Genomic DNA, 18,205 nt, shown 5'->3' with positions numbered 1-18,205 from the left:
CTGACGAAGCGAACATCTATTCGCTCAGACTGGGAGATTCACAGACTCGAATTCTTTTTTGAACATGAAATGCCGATGAATTTCCTTCTATGGGTCTGCACATCAGGCGGTTAACCCGACGGGACTAGCCGATAACGTGAAAAATGAACCAGGGGGTTCTTGGCCGTATCTTTGTTGGAGATCTCTGCAACACATGCCCTCCTGACGGATTACTGACGTTTTCTCCGGCGGAAATGCCGCCCATCTCGCCTCATTCCATCGCTTTGTCCCTTTTTTTTTTTTCTTCTCCAGGTTGATCCTGGGCCCGACAACAACTGTTCATGCAGGGCGGCCCGGTTTGTGGATTTGAAGGTGCCCAGCAAGTTCTTTCCGAGTCAATGGATAAAAGTTGACTTCTCCAAAATAATCATGATCTCATCCATCATGATGAGCTGGCAACCATTTCTAATGCGGCCCAACTTGGTTGAATCTACATTTCGGGCATCCTCATCCTCCTAGACCCGAATAACAATTAAACAATAAAAGCTATGACACTGACCTGTGGCCATAGGCTCCGCTTTTTGGGCAGAGATCACCCACAGCTTACTACCCCTCATGCAGTCCCTCATGGTTGTTCCAGAAGCCCGCCGTTCCGCCGATACGGTTCAAGTCTATGCACAAACTAATCTCGGGAGATGATAATGGGGGTTTTTTTTTTCATTTTTCATTTTGCCCTAAAGTACTACTCAAGTGAGGCGAGAGAGCCAAAAAAGAAGATTTTTTTTTAAAAAAAAGGAAAAATACCAAACTGAAAACCGCATGCAAATCCAAAAAGAAAAGAAAAACCCGACGTGGGGTTCTCTGAGTTGTTCACTTTTCCCATCCAATCCGAGTCTAACGGGAAAAAGGTGTTATTCTGGATCCTAGGAGTAGCAAATATCTCCATAGAGTGGGAACTATGGGAATATCCGGGCTTTGCCCCTCTTCCATAACCCTTACTTGCTGTCTAGCGTTTCTTCAAGGGCTGTTTTTTGCTTAGTCGGCGTGCGCCGGGCCGTTCCAGGTTGCAGCCTCAAAATGATCCGCATACTATTCCTACGCCTACGTTCCTTGACTGGATAAGGGAGGGGGGTATTTGGCTGACGCTGTGCCATGTCCACATCGACATGCATAAGCCCCTCCGTTAGGTTTGACGGTTAGGCTCCTGTTTGTTCCCAGGGGGAAAAGATTTTTTTTAAAAAAAAGGATTAGAAAAAAAAAAAGAAAAAAGAAATACCGAAAACATTAAAAGAAAATACAAAAAAAAGAAGAGACCGAAAAACAACGTGCTTTTTCATGGCCTTGAAGATATGGCCCACTGTTTATATGACTCCCCGCTCCCCATGTTGTCTCCGTTTGAAGGTCATTGAGAAAAAAAAAAAATACAATTTAAGAAGATCTCTAGAGATTCTAAACGGGTCCAATTGAGTTCATCTGATTCTGTTGTTTCTTTTATATCTTGTGGTTTCCCCCCTTTGAAGCTTGACTTCTTTTTTCTCTCATCAATTGGGTTATTAACACTACTCATCCCCACCTTCAATCTCACTACCACTTCAATTGCAAACGTTAGCAGGTCTCCTATCCGCTATACCATCTCCCTACGAAGCAACAATGTCGTATACTACCAGTCCCCAAGGAAGTAGTGCTGGCAACCGACCCAGCTGGCAGGATCAGCTTCAAGGTAAGCCATTGGGATGCATGGGCAAACATCAGCAGTCCCAAACTCCTTCCAAGTGACAAGAATATCCGACTAATCAATCTTCAGATCATTGCACACGCACCAAGCTGTCTCCTCCTGTCTTCAACATTGTCTCCGATCGGCGAGGTACTTACCCGATTTCCAATCCTCCTCCCCCATCAGTCTCCATAAGTCTCCATCCGTCGTCTTCCTATGCCCCATAACCAGATTATTTTATTTTCCCTCTTATTACCCGGTCCAATACATACATTCACAGCGTGCCTCTATCCACCGTTGTGTGTCTCGTGTGTGGACATTGCAGGAAGGAGTGGAGTCTTGCAGAAAAAAAAGACAGAGAAAATTGGCCCCCCTTCACTTGTACACCGACTTTTAGTTCCCGAGACTTTGACAGCAGAAAGCTAATTATATTTATCTTGGAATTGCAGGAGGTCGTACTGCTTGGTCCAGCACCGTCACCGTTCAGGGTCAGAATATCGCCGCTCGTTACTGGTACGACGGTCAGTTTATCAACAATGCCAAAGAGGACGCTGCCGAGGTTGCCCTCAAGACCCTGAATCAGCAGCCTCGGGCTGCTACGGTCTATCAGGGTCAGCTATTCCCGCAGGCAACTTCCGGCTATGGTCGCGGAGCTGGCGGTTTCTGATCGTATTCCTTATTTCCAATATTTCCTAGTCTTGGGTGGCATTCTCTTCACTTCTTGTGTTTTTATCAAATTTCTTGGTTCTTGATTCTTATATTGGTCTTGAACTCTGTTGCTTTTCAATTCTTGGTCTGCGTGGGTGTTCTGGTTTGTTTTCCACCTGCTGTGAAGGAACCTCGGGGATCCACAAGTCCTATCCGATGCATACCTTTGTTGTCACTTTGCTCTCTCACTTGCGTTCTTTGCTGCAGGAAAAAAACATGTCCCCTTCACCGCACTCCTCTCCTCTCTCTTTCTCGTCTCGACGCCATTTTTCCCCCCGAGTCCCGCTGATGCATGCATTATCCATCGACGCTATATCTTCCCAGTTTCCGCAAGGCCCACTCACAATGGCTGGTTACAGTGCAGAGTCTATGTCATGGGCTCTGGTGGGGTGGTTTCTGGAACCAGAAAGATGAACAAATAATCTTTGGAAAAGAAAAATGCATTCACCTCCCTGCCCCGGATGACCACTTCCAAATGCAGGTCACTACCTTGTTTCGCGTTTGTGAAACCTTAGTACGAGTCGTGACACACCACACCCCAGATCCCGACGGCTCAAGTACATGATACGGTGTCTGGATGTCGTCAGGCCTCGCGTGATGCACCGCGAATCAAACTTTCTTTGGCTCTCGATGTCTCCACATACGTGTCTTCTGGGAGTGCATATATGTATTCTTTTAGAGAAACATCCCACATACGTTTTTCTGCGAACAATTATTGTTTCGGTTTCCTCCCGATTGGGCTTCATACAGGTCGTCTTCGGCTTTTCATTTGTCTCTCCTCTTGCTGTGCTGTCTGCCTTGAGACAAAACCTGGAATTGGGCCAGGTGCTTACTGCCACTTAACGAGAGGCGAGGGGCTCGGGTCTCATGCATCGTGTCAAGTGACTGCTGCTTGTCCCTTCGAGAACATATGACTTGTCATGTTCGAGCGGGTTCGATGTCGTACCCAGGACAATCTTCAATCGCTACTCCCTGCTGCACAGTTCGGATGGCAATTCTACTTTGTGGCATTTTCGGAAAGCCCAAGGTGGCATTTCGAACAGATGATACCCCTTGGGGCTATGTATGAATGTGTGCGTGTCTGTGCCACCGCGGATGCAAATCGACTCGTTCTAAATTCAAGCGCGTTGCGACATGGCAAATTTGGGGATGAAGCAACTTGGGACAAAAAGGTTACGAGGTGGAGTTACAGGATTAAAATGGGACAAATACTTCTTCATTTTCCAGGCACCTACTTGTCTAGAATTTGGTTTTGATTTTGATTTATGTTCTGTCTGCTTATTCGATATGCTTTGCTTTGTTTTATTTTTCCTTGGTTCAGACCGGGTGTATGCGCCTGACAAAGGATGTTTCTTTGCTGTCTGTTGTCTTTTGTTGGGCTCTACTGGATTTTCGAAGTTCGGACCCGGAACTGGACCGGGGTTATCTATTACGTTGGTATCATATATGGATGGTACTAGGCTTGGGACTGTAATGGCCGGGGTTTGGTTTCTATCAGATTGTTCTCTTTTGTTTCTTATTATACGATGACGGAATATCTATCGACAGTGATTTTATGCATTGTGTCTTCCTCTTGATTTTTACTAATGACCAGTAGGGCCACCAGCTGGAACAGACTCAGTCTTTTCTCCAGAAGGGTGTCGTATGTTGTACATGCTTACTCTCGTTTGAGGTACTGTTGATCATCGCGGGTTCTTGCCGCATTGGCCCCCCCGCCCGAAATTACACATCCGCGGGTAGCACAGCGTTGGCCATGTGTCTAGCCAAACATTAATTTCCGATGCATAGCGGCCGAGTTGGGCAGCATTTCAAGTGACCGATGTTTACTGGGTGGGATAAATCATATATGTATTTAATTAAAAAAGGATTATTAATATGGATGGCTTAGAAAAGCATTCCTTCGACAAAAGTACGTAGACTCTTGACGTTGAATGTTCCAAGGTTACCTTGGACTGAACCATGGAACGCTGAACTCTAATAATCAACAAAAACTCTAGTCTATTTTGACCCATCTGAAGTTAAACCCGTGGACTTGACTATATAAAACAAGTCAAATAGATCTTCCTAATAATTAGGGCTAACACTAATGCTTGATATAGAGCCACCTAAAAAGGTACATATTAGATTATACAAATCCTCGCCCTAAACAGTGATCGCCAAGACCGCTGCTTGATATGGTGTTTTTCCGATGCAAAATGTCGATCCGCCATACAAAGTATATTGTACAATACAGGCGGCCATCGTGATACTCAGCCTTGTTCGGGCGGTGATCGGGCGGTGGCTATGGCGGTTGACGTTATTCGATAGCAAGGGAAAATCAAGTTGCCTAAGATGCAAAATCTTTTCAAAACCAGGCAGAAACCAAGTTTGATGTCGGAATACTATATATATGTAATTAGTTATTCCATAACCATAGCCAATATAACTACCACTTACCTCAAACCAAGCACTTCTACCTCTAAAATATCCAAGATCCAAAGATCATAAAATTGCTATCTGCCTCACTCCAAACAGATCGCTTCCACCCAAATATCACGATGTGTTTCGGTTCATCGCGCAGAGAGTCATATGACTCTCCACCCCCTCGACGCGTATACTATGGCCATGACGCCTACAGCCAATACACATATGACAAGGACCACGAAGCATATAAGAAGAAAAATAAGCGCCGCGCACACAAAAGCACTGCTACCCCAGCGATCATATCCGCAGGAGCGAGTGGAGATGGAGGAGGAGGTGGTGGCGGCGGGTGTTAGATCCGGGGTTGAGAGGAGGTCATGGATTCTGTTTCATTGACTAAATGGCTGTGATGATTATTGACTGAATATATTTAATATAGGGTTGATGCGGATCTGGAACATAATTTGAATTTGTAAATCCAAATAAGGGGATATTAGAGACTCAGTCGACATGGACAAATATAATCCAAACCTTGTACTTTACTCTGCACATTATATAGCGGAGCTGGGTTATAATTTTACTATCCGTACTCCGTAAAAATATTGAGAATTCATAATTTGCCATTATAATTAATTATTCCAGGTGTCTATTTATTGACTCAGCTGCATGCAGTCACGACTTCGTATACGACATGACATGTATACTCTGCAGCTCGTAAACCGAATCCTATCAACTTTCTCCACAATCCCCGGCCCTACCAATCTAATATGCGAAACTCTTTCCATCTCTTGCCCCATCTCCACGGCGATTCCGCCACCCGTAGTAGAGCCTCAATAGAATGCAGCCGGCTGCCACAAAGAAAAGCAATGCTGCATTTGTCCAATGACCGGTTGGATAGCCAGCCTTTGCTTCGTTGCTTTTGTAGATCCAAACACCAACAATCTGGCCTGGGGCACCAAACGAGATGTTAAGTGCGATTGCGAGCCCTGCGCCGGCTGTTGAGTTGATGTTGGAGGATAACCATCCTAGTAGAGGTGGGATGCAGGCGAAAGCTCCGCTGGCTGCGACAATAAGGCATCCGTAGCGGCTCTGGCGTTTAGGTCAGTTTATTGAATTAGGGCTCGACTAGGATGATTGGCTGACTTACTAGATATGCACTAGCGGGTAGAACTGCGGAGGCAAGAAAGCCAATTGCTCCAACGAAAGAAAATATAGCCGAATGAAGACCACGGCTGAGAATAATGGTTTCAGGTTAGCGATTTAGGGTATTTCGAAATAGAGAACAATTTACCTGTTGAAGTAGTCCGCAGACCAGGCCACAGTTATAGTCACGACATAGGCAACCGCGTATGGAGGCACGGTCATCAGCTGAGCGCGGAGGTCAGAGTATCCCAAACCCGCAGTAATGGCAGGTGTGAAAAGAGAAAGACTCGAGAATGGCACTGAGATGCCGAAGTATACCTTTTGACTAATGAGCTTTCAGAAATGGATAGGGTAAAAAGACGCACAAAAAACATACCGCATAATGAGCATACAATCTCCAATCCGTTAGCGTGGCCTTAGCATCCTCCCAAGACATAGCATGGTCAGAACCCTTAGATCCTTCCAGACTCAATCTCTGCGCAGCAAGTTCCTTCTCCTCGGCAGTAAGCCAACTGGCAGTTTCTGGGTAATCAGGCAACAAGAACCAGACTAACACAGCAGATGCGCACGATGGGGCCCCCTCAATAATAAATAGCCACCTCCAAGCAGAAAGACCATGAGCGCCATTCATATGGCCTACAGCAAAGGCAATAGCACCACCAAATGCTCCAGCGAGTGTTGCCGAGGCAAGAATCAGAGCTACACGGATCGATCGCTCTGAATTGCGGTACCAGAATGTAAGGTAGTATACAAAGCCAGGGAAGAGGCCAGCTTCCATTACGCCGAGAAGGAATCGGAGTCCTGTGACTTGGGCGTAGTTGTGTGCACCACCGAGACCCATTGTTGTTGCGCCCCATGAGATCATGAGGAAGGCGATCCAGCGCTGGTGTTTGTTAGTGGAATTGTAATAATTAGGAATGTGTGATGTATTTACACAGGTTTAGACGTACACTTGGGCGGAGCTTCTTCAGGAAATAGTTTGATGGGACTTCGAACAGTGCATATGCGATTAGGAATACCATGAGTGCAATCCTTTTGCATGTCAGCACAATTCTTGGGGTTAATTAATATTTGCGACTCACGTGTATTGATATGAAGTCATATTAGTCTCAGAGAGAAGATCATTGTGAGTATCCGCATTCAAAATTTTGGCATTGCCTAGCTATGTTAGCTTCAAGTCTATCCGACATTGGGGGCTGAAGACATACCGATATTAGAGCGATCGAGATAACAAAGTAGGTAAATTGCAGCGCACAAGGGAATAATGCGTAGGTCTTGTTTCCAGACTAAGGCCTTTTCACGTGCGTTAAGAGCATCGTCGACAACATCTGGGCTGGCAAGCTGCACTACAAGTCAGTCTTCACCTCGCACACCACAATACCAGTAAGTTCTATAACAAGGGGGAGAGAGAAAAAGATACCTCTGAATCTATCTCAACCTCTTGCATGTATTTTTCAGTCATATTGACAAGATGTTTCCCAAGCACACAGAAGGGTGTGTTAGGGAGAGAAAATAGAATTGACCGCAATGTTTTTTTTTTTTTTCGCTTTGTTTTTTCCCCCCGTGTGATTTAGCTTCCCCGGGCTTTTGTCCCCCGCACTAGGGCGACTCGGCATTCTTCCGACGGCATTGGAGTATTGGGGATTTCCTTTTTCCGGGATTTAAGAGTTTGCACTGTTGGATCTTTGGTATAAAACAATACTTCATATTTAGGTGGTATTTGATTATCGTATCTTATTTCACCTGAATTGGGGTTTCCCCGGGTCTCCATATCGTAGTCATAGCTAGGGCCTAGTTCGAAAGAAGCCAACACAAGAAGCATCGATAGCGAGAAACAAGACTATCATTAGCATCTCAAGTATTGAATAATTTTTTTGCAGGTAAATTGTAGTTTATGAGTGGTGTGTAGGTTATGGGCCATGTAGTTTTTGTCCGGGAACAACATTCACTAGTGGGATTGTTGAGCCTCAAGTCAAAAATATCTCCAACGTTGCAATAATAGAGCATTGAAGGAATTTCTATACATAAATAAGTTCAAAGACGTCTAAAATGTATATTTTGCGTAGAGCGCGTGTTGTATAAGAAAAATAGAGGATGCAAACCAGACAAACAGCTTATCAGATAAAAGTGTTCCTGATCGCATCGCAAACACTTAAATCACCCCTCTCTCTATGCTATGCCACCGTCTGCTAGCCAGGCGTCCTGCTAGAACATTCTATTCGACTGTATTTATACCAATCGCAAAAATTTCAACCACTGCTCCGACCCGCAAATCTATGCCTTCCGCATTAACCTTTGATCGCCACGCCAAATGCTCGGTACGTTATTGTGGCATAATAGCCACTCAAAACCCTAATGTAGCATATATCTGATGCGTATTATGGTATAAATAGACAACCAAGGCGCGCGCGAGCACCCTCCACCTACCCCATGGCTCAGTGCCTCTGCCGATCTTCATGCCTGTCGCGACACAGGCATCTCTTAAGGGCCTGACATACGACCAGCTGCGAGAAACGGGATGTATGCTGTGCTTGAATAATACATATCATTTAGGCCTAAAGCCCGGCCAGGCAGTATTAGATGCAGTGGGCGGAGCGCATAAGTTGCAAGGCTGGGATCGGAATCTCTTGACCGATAGTGGGGGGTGAGAAATACTACCTTTGAGGAATTGATAGTATGTTACTAACTGGATATGTTGCTACCAAGTTTCCAGATGGTGTCGCTTCTTCAGTTAGCGACTGTCACAGAGGAAGGAGTGCGATTCCTTAGCCCACACGATGGCTCGCCAATGTAAGTGGCTTCGCTGTAAACTGTGTAGCTGAACAGCTGAAATGCTAATTTATTCTACCAGGTTACTGACTCCCGAACACTCCATTTCTCTCCAAAATTCTATCGGATCTGATATTATCATGCAATTAGACGATGTGATTGCAACCACTTCGCCAGACCATGCTCGCATTAAGGAGGCTATGGACCGTTCTGTGCGATGGCTAGATCGTTGCATTGAGGAGCATAAATATCCCGAGCGACAGAACCTCTTCTGTATCATCCAGGGTGGTCTGGATCTCGAATTGCGAAAACAATGCTGTGAAGAGATGGTAGCACGAGATACTCCAGGAATCGCCATTGGAGGTCTATCTGGCGGAGAGGCAAAGGAAGAGTTCTGCAAAGTGTATGTGTCTCTATTCCCACCAAAAAGACCGGATGAACTGACAACCCAAAGAGTCGATACATGCACTGATATTCTCCCGGAACATAAACCCAGATATGTTATGGGCGTGGTATGTCTTACTGACTTGTTTCTTCTGCCTTTACTAATCACGAAGAAAAGGGATACCCCGAGGATATTGTTGTAGCTGTGGCTCTCGGTGCAGATATGTTTGACTGTGTTTGGCCGACACGGACAGCGGTAAGACCCAACAAGCCCTCCGGTTTACTTCTTGCACTAACGTCAACTAGCGTTTCGGTGATGCCATCGTCTCGTCCGGGACCCTGAAATTAAGCCATAAATCGTTCGCGAATGACTTCGGTCCAGTTGAGGAGGGCTGTACCTGCATTTGCTGCCGTCCCACTGACCAAGGTGGTCTCGGGCTCACGCGAGCATACATGTACCACATCACAGCCAAAGAGACTGTCGGCGCTCATCTGTAAGTTGTGCTGATCGCAATATCTTGTTTCGGTTCTAATACTTCTACAGTTTGACCATCCATAATGTTCATTACATGTTGACCATGATGGGCAAAATCCGACAGGCCATTTTGGATGACCAATACCCGGCTTTCCTTCGCAAGTTCTTCTCCGACATCTATGGAGGTGATAAATCGAAGTACCCCGAGTGGGCGGTAGGTGCCCTGCGCGGAGTTGGAGTGGACTTATTAGCAGATTCATGACGGAGTGGCCACTGATTTTGATTGCCTGGAAGCAAGAAATAACATTAAATTCAGCTAAAGCTATAGAAAAGCATGTGCATACCATCGGTTATTCGTTGAAAATAAGATAAAAGTTCCCTATTCCCGAACTACTATCATTGCAACATGTAAGTCTGAAACAGCTACTGTTGTTGAATTATATGGGCTTCAAATGGGTCCTATATGTGTATCAATGTTAATACTTATGGAGGAATATCCGTGTAAATATCGTGCATAACCTATAACGAACTAAAAGTTGTTTGGATAATTAATAAGTCGATTAGAGCACATAAAATACGAGAGCACGTGACTACGTGTCGCGTGGTCGACGCGATCCACTGATCCCCAAGATCCTCTCTATCGTCCACTTGGAACTTTGAGTGCCCCTCTGCCGTCAAATCCCAGCAGGAAACCTAACATTCTGCCACTAATTGAAGCTGCACCATGACCCAAGATCAAGTCGCCGCAGCCCCCGCGGCACCCTCGCCGCCACACGACCCTTCGCACGAAGAGCACCAATACCTCAACTTGATACGAACAATCCTTTCTGAGGGCGAGCACAGGCCTGACCGCACTGGTACTGGTACACAATCAATTTTTGCACCACCCCAGTTGCGCTTCTCTCTCTCGAAGCCGAGCCCAGAAGGCGGCGAGCCAATCCCCGTCTTGCCTCTCCTCACCACGAAACGAGTCTTCCTGCGCGCCGTGCTCGCTGAACTACTCTGGTTCATCTCTGGCTGCACCTCCTCACTCCCACTCTCCGAGGCTGGTATTAAGATTTGGGACGGAAATGGAAGCCGCGAGTTCCTAGACAAATCCGGTCTCGGCCACCGTGAAGAAGGCGACCTAGGCCCCGTGTATGGATTCCAGTGGCGGCATTTTGGCGCCGAGTACATCGACGCCAAGGCGGACTACACCGGTCAGGGTGTCGACCAGCTCAAAGATGTTGTGCATAAGCTCATTCATAACCCCTTCGATCGCCGCATCATCATGAGCGCGTGGAACCCCGCTGATCTGAAAAAGATGGCTCTACCGCCGTGCCATATGTTCGCCCAGTTTTACGTCTCGTTCCCACCTGGAATGAAGCTTGACGAAAAGACAGGGCGTCCGTCGGAGAAGGGTACCCTGTCTTGCGTGCTCTACCAGCGGTCTTGTGATATGGGTCTTGGCGTGCCCTTCAATATTGCATCTTATGCTCTGCTCACTCATATCCTTGCACATGCTGCGGATCTTCATCCCGGAACTCTCATTCACACTATGGGCGATGCCCATGTCTATCTTGACCACATCGATGCTCTTAATGAGCAGCTTCTTCGGGAACCCACGGAGTTCCCTGAGCTGCGCATTAAGCGCGATGACCGGGGCAGCGCGGTTGTTGATGGCTGGAGGGAGGATGAGTTTGAGGTAATTGGATACAAGCCTCACAAGATCATCAAAATGAAGATGAGCGTTTGATTTATATAGATTCCTGGTTTCCGGTTTGCGGGCACAGTCCGAGTTACGATCTTTGTATGATACCAATTATTCTGTGATGTCTGCCACAGGCCTATACATATGTTGAAATAAACAAGAGCACCGCATTCACCTCCGAGTCTACATGCATAGGAAAACAACTGCACTGTTGAGGCAAAACATGCTCAGGTGTATCGAACTGGTATATGGTATATGCTTCGAAAAGCAAAATGCAACAAAAAATAGGAAATAAAGAGAACAAATGCCAGATAAATGCATAATAACTGGCAAATAAATGCATCAGGCGCTCCCAAGGACAGCTCCAGCGCCGCGTAGCAGCACAATCGTGTCGCCTTGCTTTACCTTCCCAGCACCAATAGCCTCCGAGAACTCAAGGAATTCCCCAGATTCAACATGGAAGATCCGTAACCTTGAATCCTCCCCATCAACCCGATTATTCAAATTTTGAACCCGCAGCTTCTTTGCTGCATCATCAAGGACACGGCCAACTTTCCACCTCGAATCGAAAAAGAAATCCCCAGCCGGCGGCTCCGCAGCTTGCGTCTCCGCCGTACCAACAGTATGCAAATACAGCCTCTTATCCATAGGAACCGAAGCATCCCCCTTAGCCGATCGCTTGAGGCCATTAACAGCAACCGCACGCGCAGCCGGACTATTTGGCTTAGGCTTCATCTTTGGCAGAGTCGGCAGCAAGGTCCCCTTGGCAGCGGCTTGCTGCTTATCGCGGCCCCAGGTGCGCACACGTGCAAACATAGACTTGATTGTATCGTTTGGCGAAGCGGCATTGTGCTGGCGCGCGCCCAGCGGGGTAATCTTGGCGCAATCATGTTCTTCGCGGAGACGGTGTTTCAGACAATACTGGTGGTTGCACTGGGGGCAGCGCACGGCGGGATCCTTGAGGGTGTTTATGAGGGTTTTGCACTGAGTATGGGCGCATTGGTCGGTGTTGTAGATAGATGGTTTTTCGGGTGCGGTGCGGTTTTCATGGCTTGTGTTTGTTCCGTTGCGGCGACGGGCCCATTCGCCTTCACGGGGACATTGATGGGCGGTTTCGGTCCGGTGGTCTAGACAGTATGTGCCACGGCAGGATTCGCAGCGGAACGGGAGGAAGTCTAGTTGGCCACAGTATTCGTATTGGCAATGTCGGCCTAGGGATTCCAAGTCTGTGTCGGCCATTTGCGTGAAGGTTTCGTTTGGGCCGCTGGAGGGGCTGCGCCCTTTGGATACGGTTATAGGAGACATGATTGTGCTTGGTCTTTGGGGAGGTAAGGAAAAGAGACAAATGCGAGAGATTCGAATATACTGATAGAGAACTGGCACAATCGCCATGTGACTAATGTGGAGAAGGTTCTGGGCTTATCTTTGGAAATGCGGAGTTAACGTTCGGACTTAGTCTATGGAATACAACATGAAATATCAACTTCTATTCACTTGCAACTTGTGTATATAAGAGTTCCCATGTGGACTTATCATTCAAATCTTTGCCGTTGACAAATGTCAAATTCCAAAAGGGATACACCCAGTCTTCCCAAATCCGATTTTTTTGCGGGACCTTCTCAGCTAGGCACCACTTTTCCCAGTCAACAATATAGCTATCAAAGATTTACCAGTTAGTAGAATCCTAGAAATTCAGTGAGTAAGTAACGCACTGCCATTTAATGTGGTATAGTTCACAAAAAAAATGCATTCCCTAAGAGAGGATTTCAAATGAGCAATCACATTTCACCTTTCTATGGTTGATCAGGGAATTTCCGACAGCCAAAGCATTTTTGAATGCTGCCCGAGTCTCATCTCATTAGTCCTCGGTACAACTGAATAGAGACCAACCCTTCGGTTACCTGGATGGGAAGCCGGTACCCGCTCCATTAAGATTAGATCCATGTATCCCCCGGGGACCCAGTCTGTCTCGACCTGTTTCTCAGATTGAAAGGCAATAAACCTTGATGCAGATGAGCAGTTTGCTTTGGCTGGCAACTGGAGGCCTTCGATCTCATTGCGCGTTTCTTGAGTGCAAATCGGGGCGGCCTGTTGAGCTCTGATCTCTGCGAATTTTGACCATGTTTCCCATTTTGAAATCCTAACCATGCTCAGTACATATCAACCATACCTAGGGGATGCTGACAGCATGAGTCGGTGATAGTTACAGGGTTGTAAACATACTGTAATCAACACTTCAGCACTGCTTCCTTGGCTGGATCATCTATGTTCGAGCACACAAATACCGCATGTGCTTGATTGAGTACTTTCCGGCCGCCGACTCTCATCGTCGGTCCAAACCTTTTTTCCAGAACCTTGCTAATGATCTTCCATTTCAGTTGAGGTTTGTGGAAGTCGATTTGTTTTTCAATCCAGCTACTATTCTCAAACTAAATTCTACCTGTTTGCATGAGGACGGCAATTTTGGGAGTGCTTCAGGCCAAAGTCAAGAAATCTATGTGTAGCAGAGATGATCTTGGTGGCTTTGTCCACGGGCTATCACTTGGTTTAATGAAGGACTTCATTTCGATCTCATATCCGGCAGATCCAAAGGACGATGTACCCGAAGGCTCATCTGAAAAATTATTGATTTGATAACAATAGAATCTAACCTAGGGCTGTGTTGATCTTAATACCGTCAATTTTGATACCAGCCCAGAATGCTCAACAGGCTGGCCCTATAGGTTCGCCAAGACACGTTGTACGATACATTGGATATTGCCGGTGTATAGGCCGGTGTATAGGTTAAACATCTTCACGGGAATATGAACGATGCCAGAACCAAAAGTCCAACAATGATCTGTTTCCCAACTCACGTGTTAGATGAGCTTCCTATGAGTCAGAAACCCACCTGCATTGACACATCACTACAGACCCCGCGATGTCGGTATTCTGAAAGTGGACCTGTTGAGGAATCCTTATTGGATCCACTAGTGTATTGATGCCCAGTGATGACCACATAGAAATGACACTCGAAATCGATATTTAACACCAGAATCTCGACTTTGATACTAACAATAATATTCAGTGTATCATAGTATCATAGTATCTGTGGGCATGCTCTGGGCAATATGGAATGTGATGTTTATAGTCAATTACAATATTATAGAGCGAAAAAGGCCTACACATAAGTGGAAATGTATGGTTGTGCTTGATACCCTGAATTCTTATCTGTGCCTATCATGTCCACCTATTGGAGAAACATGGTCGAAGCTTTTGTCGGGTATTGTTAAGCCTTCATGCAGTCAGTGTCTCCTGATTTGTCTAAATCTTTGCTTTGCAATCAGAAGTGGTCTCAGTAGAGTACATAAAACTTGAGTCATTCCCGTTTTGTTTTCATATTCTACCCCTTTCTGTAGTCATATAATACTCGTAGTGAAACAGTACTATCGGGATGCAGATCATAAACTGCTTGATTTTTGAAGGCAAATAGTAACCCCACCTTTGCAGAAGTCGGTGAAAAGGAGAGAAAAACTCAGCGAATATTTGTACAAGGAACAAATGTTGAGATCGGGGAAATGCGGGGATAAGCCATCAATCCCTTTCGGGTAATCCTATGCGTCCCTATATACAGACGAAGTACAAAAACTTCTAGAAACTCATTGAGTTAAAGTCACGGCACGGCGACCGCACCAATCACCGGCCCGTATCTAGCACCGGCCGCCGGCCCGGTTGGGGCTGTGATTGGTTCGCTTGGCCGACATCTTGACTTTTTGGGCCAGCGATCTATAAATGTCGATGTTGCTTGATTTCTTGATAAGATGTTGGCATTACATTATAGAATACTGGGGATATATCTATAGAGGGGTTTCTTCTTCTCTTCCGCTCCTTTCATCCCCAGTGCACCCTAACTCAACCCTAACTTGTTCCATTGATCAGCGATCCACAGTAAGTTGTCTAATCCAATGGAATGCCCCGCGGTGAATTTGTTTCATCTAACAGTGGTACTCCGATTAGATTACAGCTTTACCGAATCTTGTCCGGTCCTGTCTCTGCATCATAAACGCAGCAGACTGTCAGACGGTCACGAACAGATTATGATAGCTTTGTCTGCTTGAACCATACCGAGAACACGATAAACCATGACACAGAAAGTCCAAGAGCAGGCTATGCCATTTGGTATCCAGCACACCAAAAGCCGGATGGCGGAACTATTGGCGGCCGATGTACTCATTGCTGCGGGTTCAGCAACCTTGATAACGCCAGCGGTGATGATCTTTGACAGGTAGGTCAAGGCAGACTCCGTCTTATCAACAGTACTGACCAATATCACTCAGACTCGTCGTTGAAAAGTCGTTCTACAACCAACCTCTCTTCCCAGCATTCCGCAGACACCTCTGGTTCTCTATCACACAACCTGCAACTTTCTTAACATCACGACCAAGTCTCCTCGTCTGGTCCCTTTACACTGCAACCTTCGCCACAGCCAATGCTTCAGAGACCATCCTGAGCAAGTGGTACCCGAAGATCGACCATGCTATTGCAGGCATGACCACATTCGCTTCAACATTTATAGTAAACTCCTCCGTGGGCATCTGGAAGGACGTGAAATTCGCCCAATTATTTGGCCATGGTAACACTTCCGTGGCAGCCACCAACAATACAACTACACCAAGCCCAACTCCAACTCCAACCCCGACATCCACCTCCACCTCCAACACAACCTCAACTTCTAAAACGGCTCGCTCGATTGGCCGTACCCGCATTCCAGTAGCAACATACTCAGCCTTCCTTGTCCGGGATGCCCTCACAATCTTTGGCTCCTTCAGCCTTCCCGCCATGGTCTCAACATCGATCCCAGACTCCGTGGCCTCGCAAGAATACCTCAAGATCTTGATCGCGCAGCTCGCTATCCCGGCCTCCATCCAACTCATCAGCACTCCAATTCACCTGCTCGGCCTAGATTTATACAACCGGCCACAGGTGATGCCGACTAAAGACCGGATCAACCGTGTCAGTCGCGACTGGATTAGCGCGTCACTGCTACGCATGTGCCGGATTATCCCCGCTTTCGGAATTGGCGGGTTCGTCAATACAGAGGGCCGGCTTTACTTGCATGATCAACTTGATGATCGACGGAAGGGATCTTGAGGTTTCCCTTGAATTATAAATATAAATATACAGATACAGACATAGACAAATATACCCTTTCTTTTTCTTATTTACTTTGAAATGTTCTTGTGTGTGCCTTATACCCTATCGGTCTCCCCCACTCCCGATATCACCGGGCCGGTTCTAGGCGGTTCAATTCGGGATCGGCAGAGGACACAAACGTGAATTTTGGATCTTTTGATTACGTTTTTTTTTTTTTTTTTCGTTCGGGGTTTTCTCGCTTGAAATTTGGCAATGGGGGTTGTTCATGTCCGACTGCGTAATTTGTAGAGATATTACCGCTTTTGGAGTCCGATGGCGGTGCCGATGCCGGTTGAGAGTATACCGCTGATTTGACTGATCTAAAATGGTGTGTTTTGAAAATAGCTTGAAAATCAGGTTGGGAGAACAGATATTCTATCTAAACCGAGGTCCCTGTGCATAACATTTGAGGTAAAATAGAAAGACACTTGAGCAAATGCATAAATCCAGTTTCTTGAGCTCATTACATGAAAGTTAGATAACAACCATGAATCACTTGTTGCCTGATCAAGGAAACAAGAACTCTTGTCCTCCCCCGTCTTGTAGCCGTATAATTCAGTTGGTACCGGTAACAATTCTTGCAGAATGCGATGGTGCCGAACCTGAAAGCGATCCAACAGTTCGCTGCCAATTGAGGTATAGTGGGGGATATTTGCTGATCCTCAACATGAAGATCTACCGTGGACAAGTCTAAGAGAAAACTATGTAGGTTTTTTGAGAGGAAAGATACCATCTAGAGTTGCAGAGACTATATATGCTTGAGAGCAAACCGCCCGGCCTATCTCTCAACACAGTTGTACTAGAAAGTAGAACTAAGATCAGTTTCTAGGGCTTGTAATGATCCAAAAGTGGGGACCAAGATACTGGCCAACTACATATGCAGGGCCTCCAATAGTTCGTCAGAGGAGGTTATAGCTAAACCTAGTATATAGAAATGGTGGAGCCAGGGGACATCTATTGACAGGAATGTCAATCAAACCTCGGGCGATCTATAGCAGATACGAGGTCCCTAAAATGGATATGTTATGTTTTGGAGAGCTTTTTCACTGCACACATCACCGGGTTGCACGCAGAACCCAGTGAGATATTATTGCAAAACAGCAGACCTCGTGTTGTGTAACAAACTGGAAAGTCACTATATGACCGTTAACTACCCCAAAGCCATTAGTATGTTTTCGTATATTATACTCTGCTTTGTGGTGGCAAAGGTCAACCTACTATGAATCTATGTGGTGGGCAGATTATCTACACCGATGTAGAAAGACGGCTGGTTTAATATAGGCTAGAACGTATCTCCACATCTACATTCAGCGATGGCTTATTTGAGTCGGAGAAATGAGTCTTTATCAGTTGAAGGCTCGTCATGTTTCAGAAGTAGCCACATAGCCACAGAGCGATGAGACTATGGCACTCCGATATGTCTATCTATACCGGATGAAAATAAATTTTCTCCCGGGCTGGCTTTTGGGGCAATGTAGCATGCTCGAAAGCACATTTGCTTCCCCTGTGTCCAATTTGGTCGCTCCTGGTTATTCGGAAGAATGACTGGATGTGCGTAGGGGCATCGCGGGTTATCCGCTAGCTGATCACCGATCCGAATCAGCCTCAGTGGCGAAGTCAAAGCTTGACCTACAGGCGCGAAGCGAATGCTGGTCGGTGCGTTGTCGGAGACGGGTGGGTTGGGCCACTTCGGGTGGTGATCATGTCACGCATAACAGATGATATCGCGACGCTGTGGGATGGATCAAATTGGCCATCTGGCTTGGTGGTG

At 46.3% G+C, this 18,205-nt stretch overlaps 5 protein-coding genes across 5 annotated transcripts; 3 read left to right on the top strand and 2 right to left on the bottom strand.

Annotated features, from left to right (window-relative positions):
- Positions 1–5,563: 5,563 nt before the first annotated feature.
- Positions 5,564–7,406, bottom strand: PGRI_008990 (uncharacterized protein; the record flags this gene model as incomplete). Its single annotated transcript, XM_040788612.1, has 8 exons — positions 5,564–5,890; positions 5,949–6,033; positions 6,093–6,262; positions 6,321–6,827; positions 6,895–6,976; positions 7,027–7,102; positions 7,153–7,285; positions 7,365–7,406. 8 exons carry the CDS (start codon positions 7,404–7,406, stop codon positions 5,564–5,566), a joined length of 1,422 nt encoding a protein of 473 aa, XP_040652384.1.
- Positions 7,407–8,220: 814 nt separating this feature from the next.
- Positions 8,221–9,834, top strand: PGRI_008980 (tRNA-ribosyltransferase family protein; the record flags this gene model as incomplete). Its single annotated transcript, XM_040788611.1, has 8 exons — positions 8,221–8,262; positions 8,338–8,588; positions 8,651–8,734; positions 8,796–9,116; positions 9,168–9,225; positions 9,276–9,353; positions 9,404–9,591; positions 9,642–9,834. 8 exons carry the CDS (start codon positions 8,221–8,223, stop codon positions 9,832–9,834), a joined length of 1,215 nt encoding a protein of 404 aa, XP_040652383.1.
- Positions 9,835–10,296: 462 nt separating this feature from the next.
- On the top strand, positions 10,297–11,307 carry PGRI_008970 (thymidylate synthase; the record flags this gene model as incomplete). Its single annotated transcript, XM_040788610.1, has 1 exon — positions 10,297–11,307. The coding sequence occupies one exon, from the start codon at positions 10,297–10,299 to the stop codon at positions 11,305–11,307; it is 1,011 nt and encodes a 336-aa protein (XP_040652382.1).
- Positions 11,308–11,604: 297 nt separating this feature from the next.
- Positions 11,605–12,567, bottom strand: PGRI_008960 (AN1-type zinc finger protein; the record flags this gene model as incomplete). Its single annotated transcript, XM_040788609.1, has 1 exon — positions 11,605–12,567. The coding sequence occupies one exon, from the start codon at positions 12,565–12,567 to the stop codon at positions 11,605–11,607; it is 963 nt and encodes a 320-aa protein (XP_040652381.1).
- A 2,816-nt stretch (positions 12,568–15,383) lies between these two features.
- PGRI_008950 (uncharacterized protein) lies at positions 15,384–16,392 on the top strand (the record flags this gene model as incomplete). The annotated part of the gene is made up of 2 exons (XM_040788608.1): positions 15,384–15,526; positions 15,579–16,392. The coding sequence occupies 2 exons, from the start codon at positions 15,384–15,386 to the stop codon at positions 16,390–16,392; spliced, it is 957 nt and encodes a 318-aa protein (XP_040652380.1).
- Positions 16,393–18,205: the final 1,813 nt, after the last annotated feature.

Source organism: Penicillium griseofulvum (assembly GCF_001561935.1).
Source record: "Penicillium griseofulvum strain PG3 chromosome Unknown contig_79, whole genome shotgun sequence".
Taxonomy (NCBI): Eukaryota; Fungi; Ascomycota; class Eurotiomycetes; order Eurotiales; family Aspergillaceae; genus Penicillium; species Penicillium griseofulvum.
This window is presented reverse-complemented; position numbering and strand designations above follow the sequence as displayed.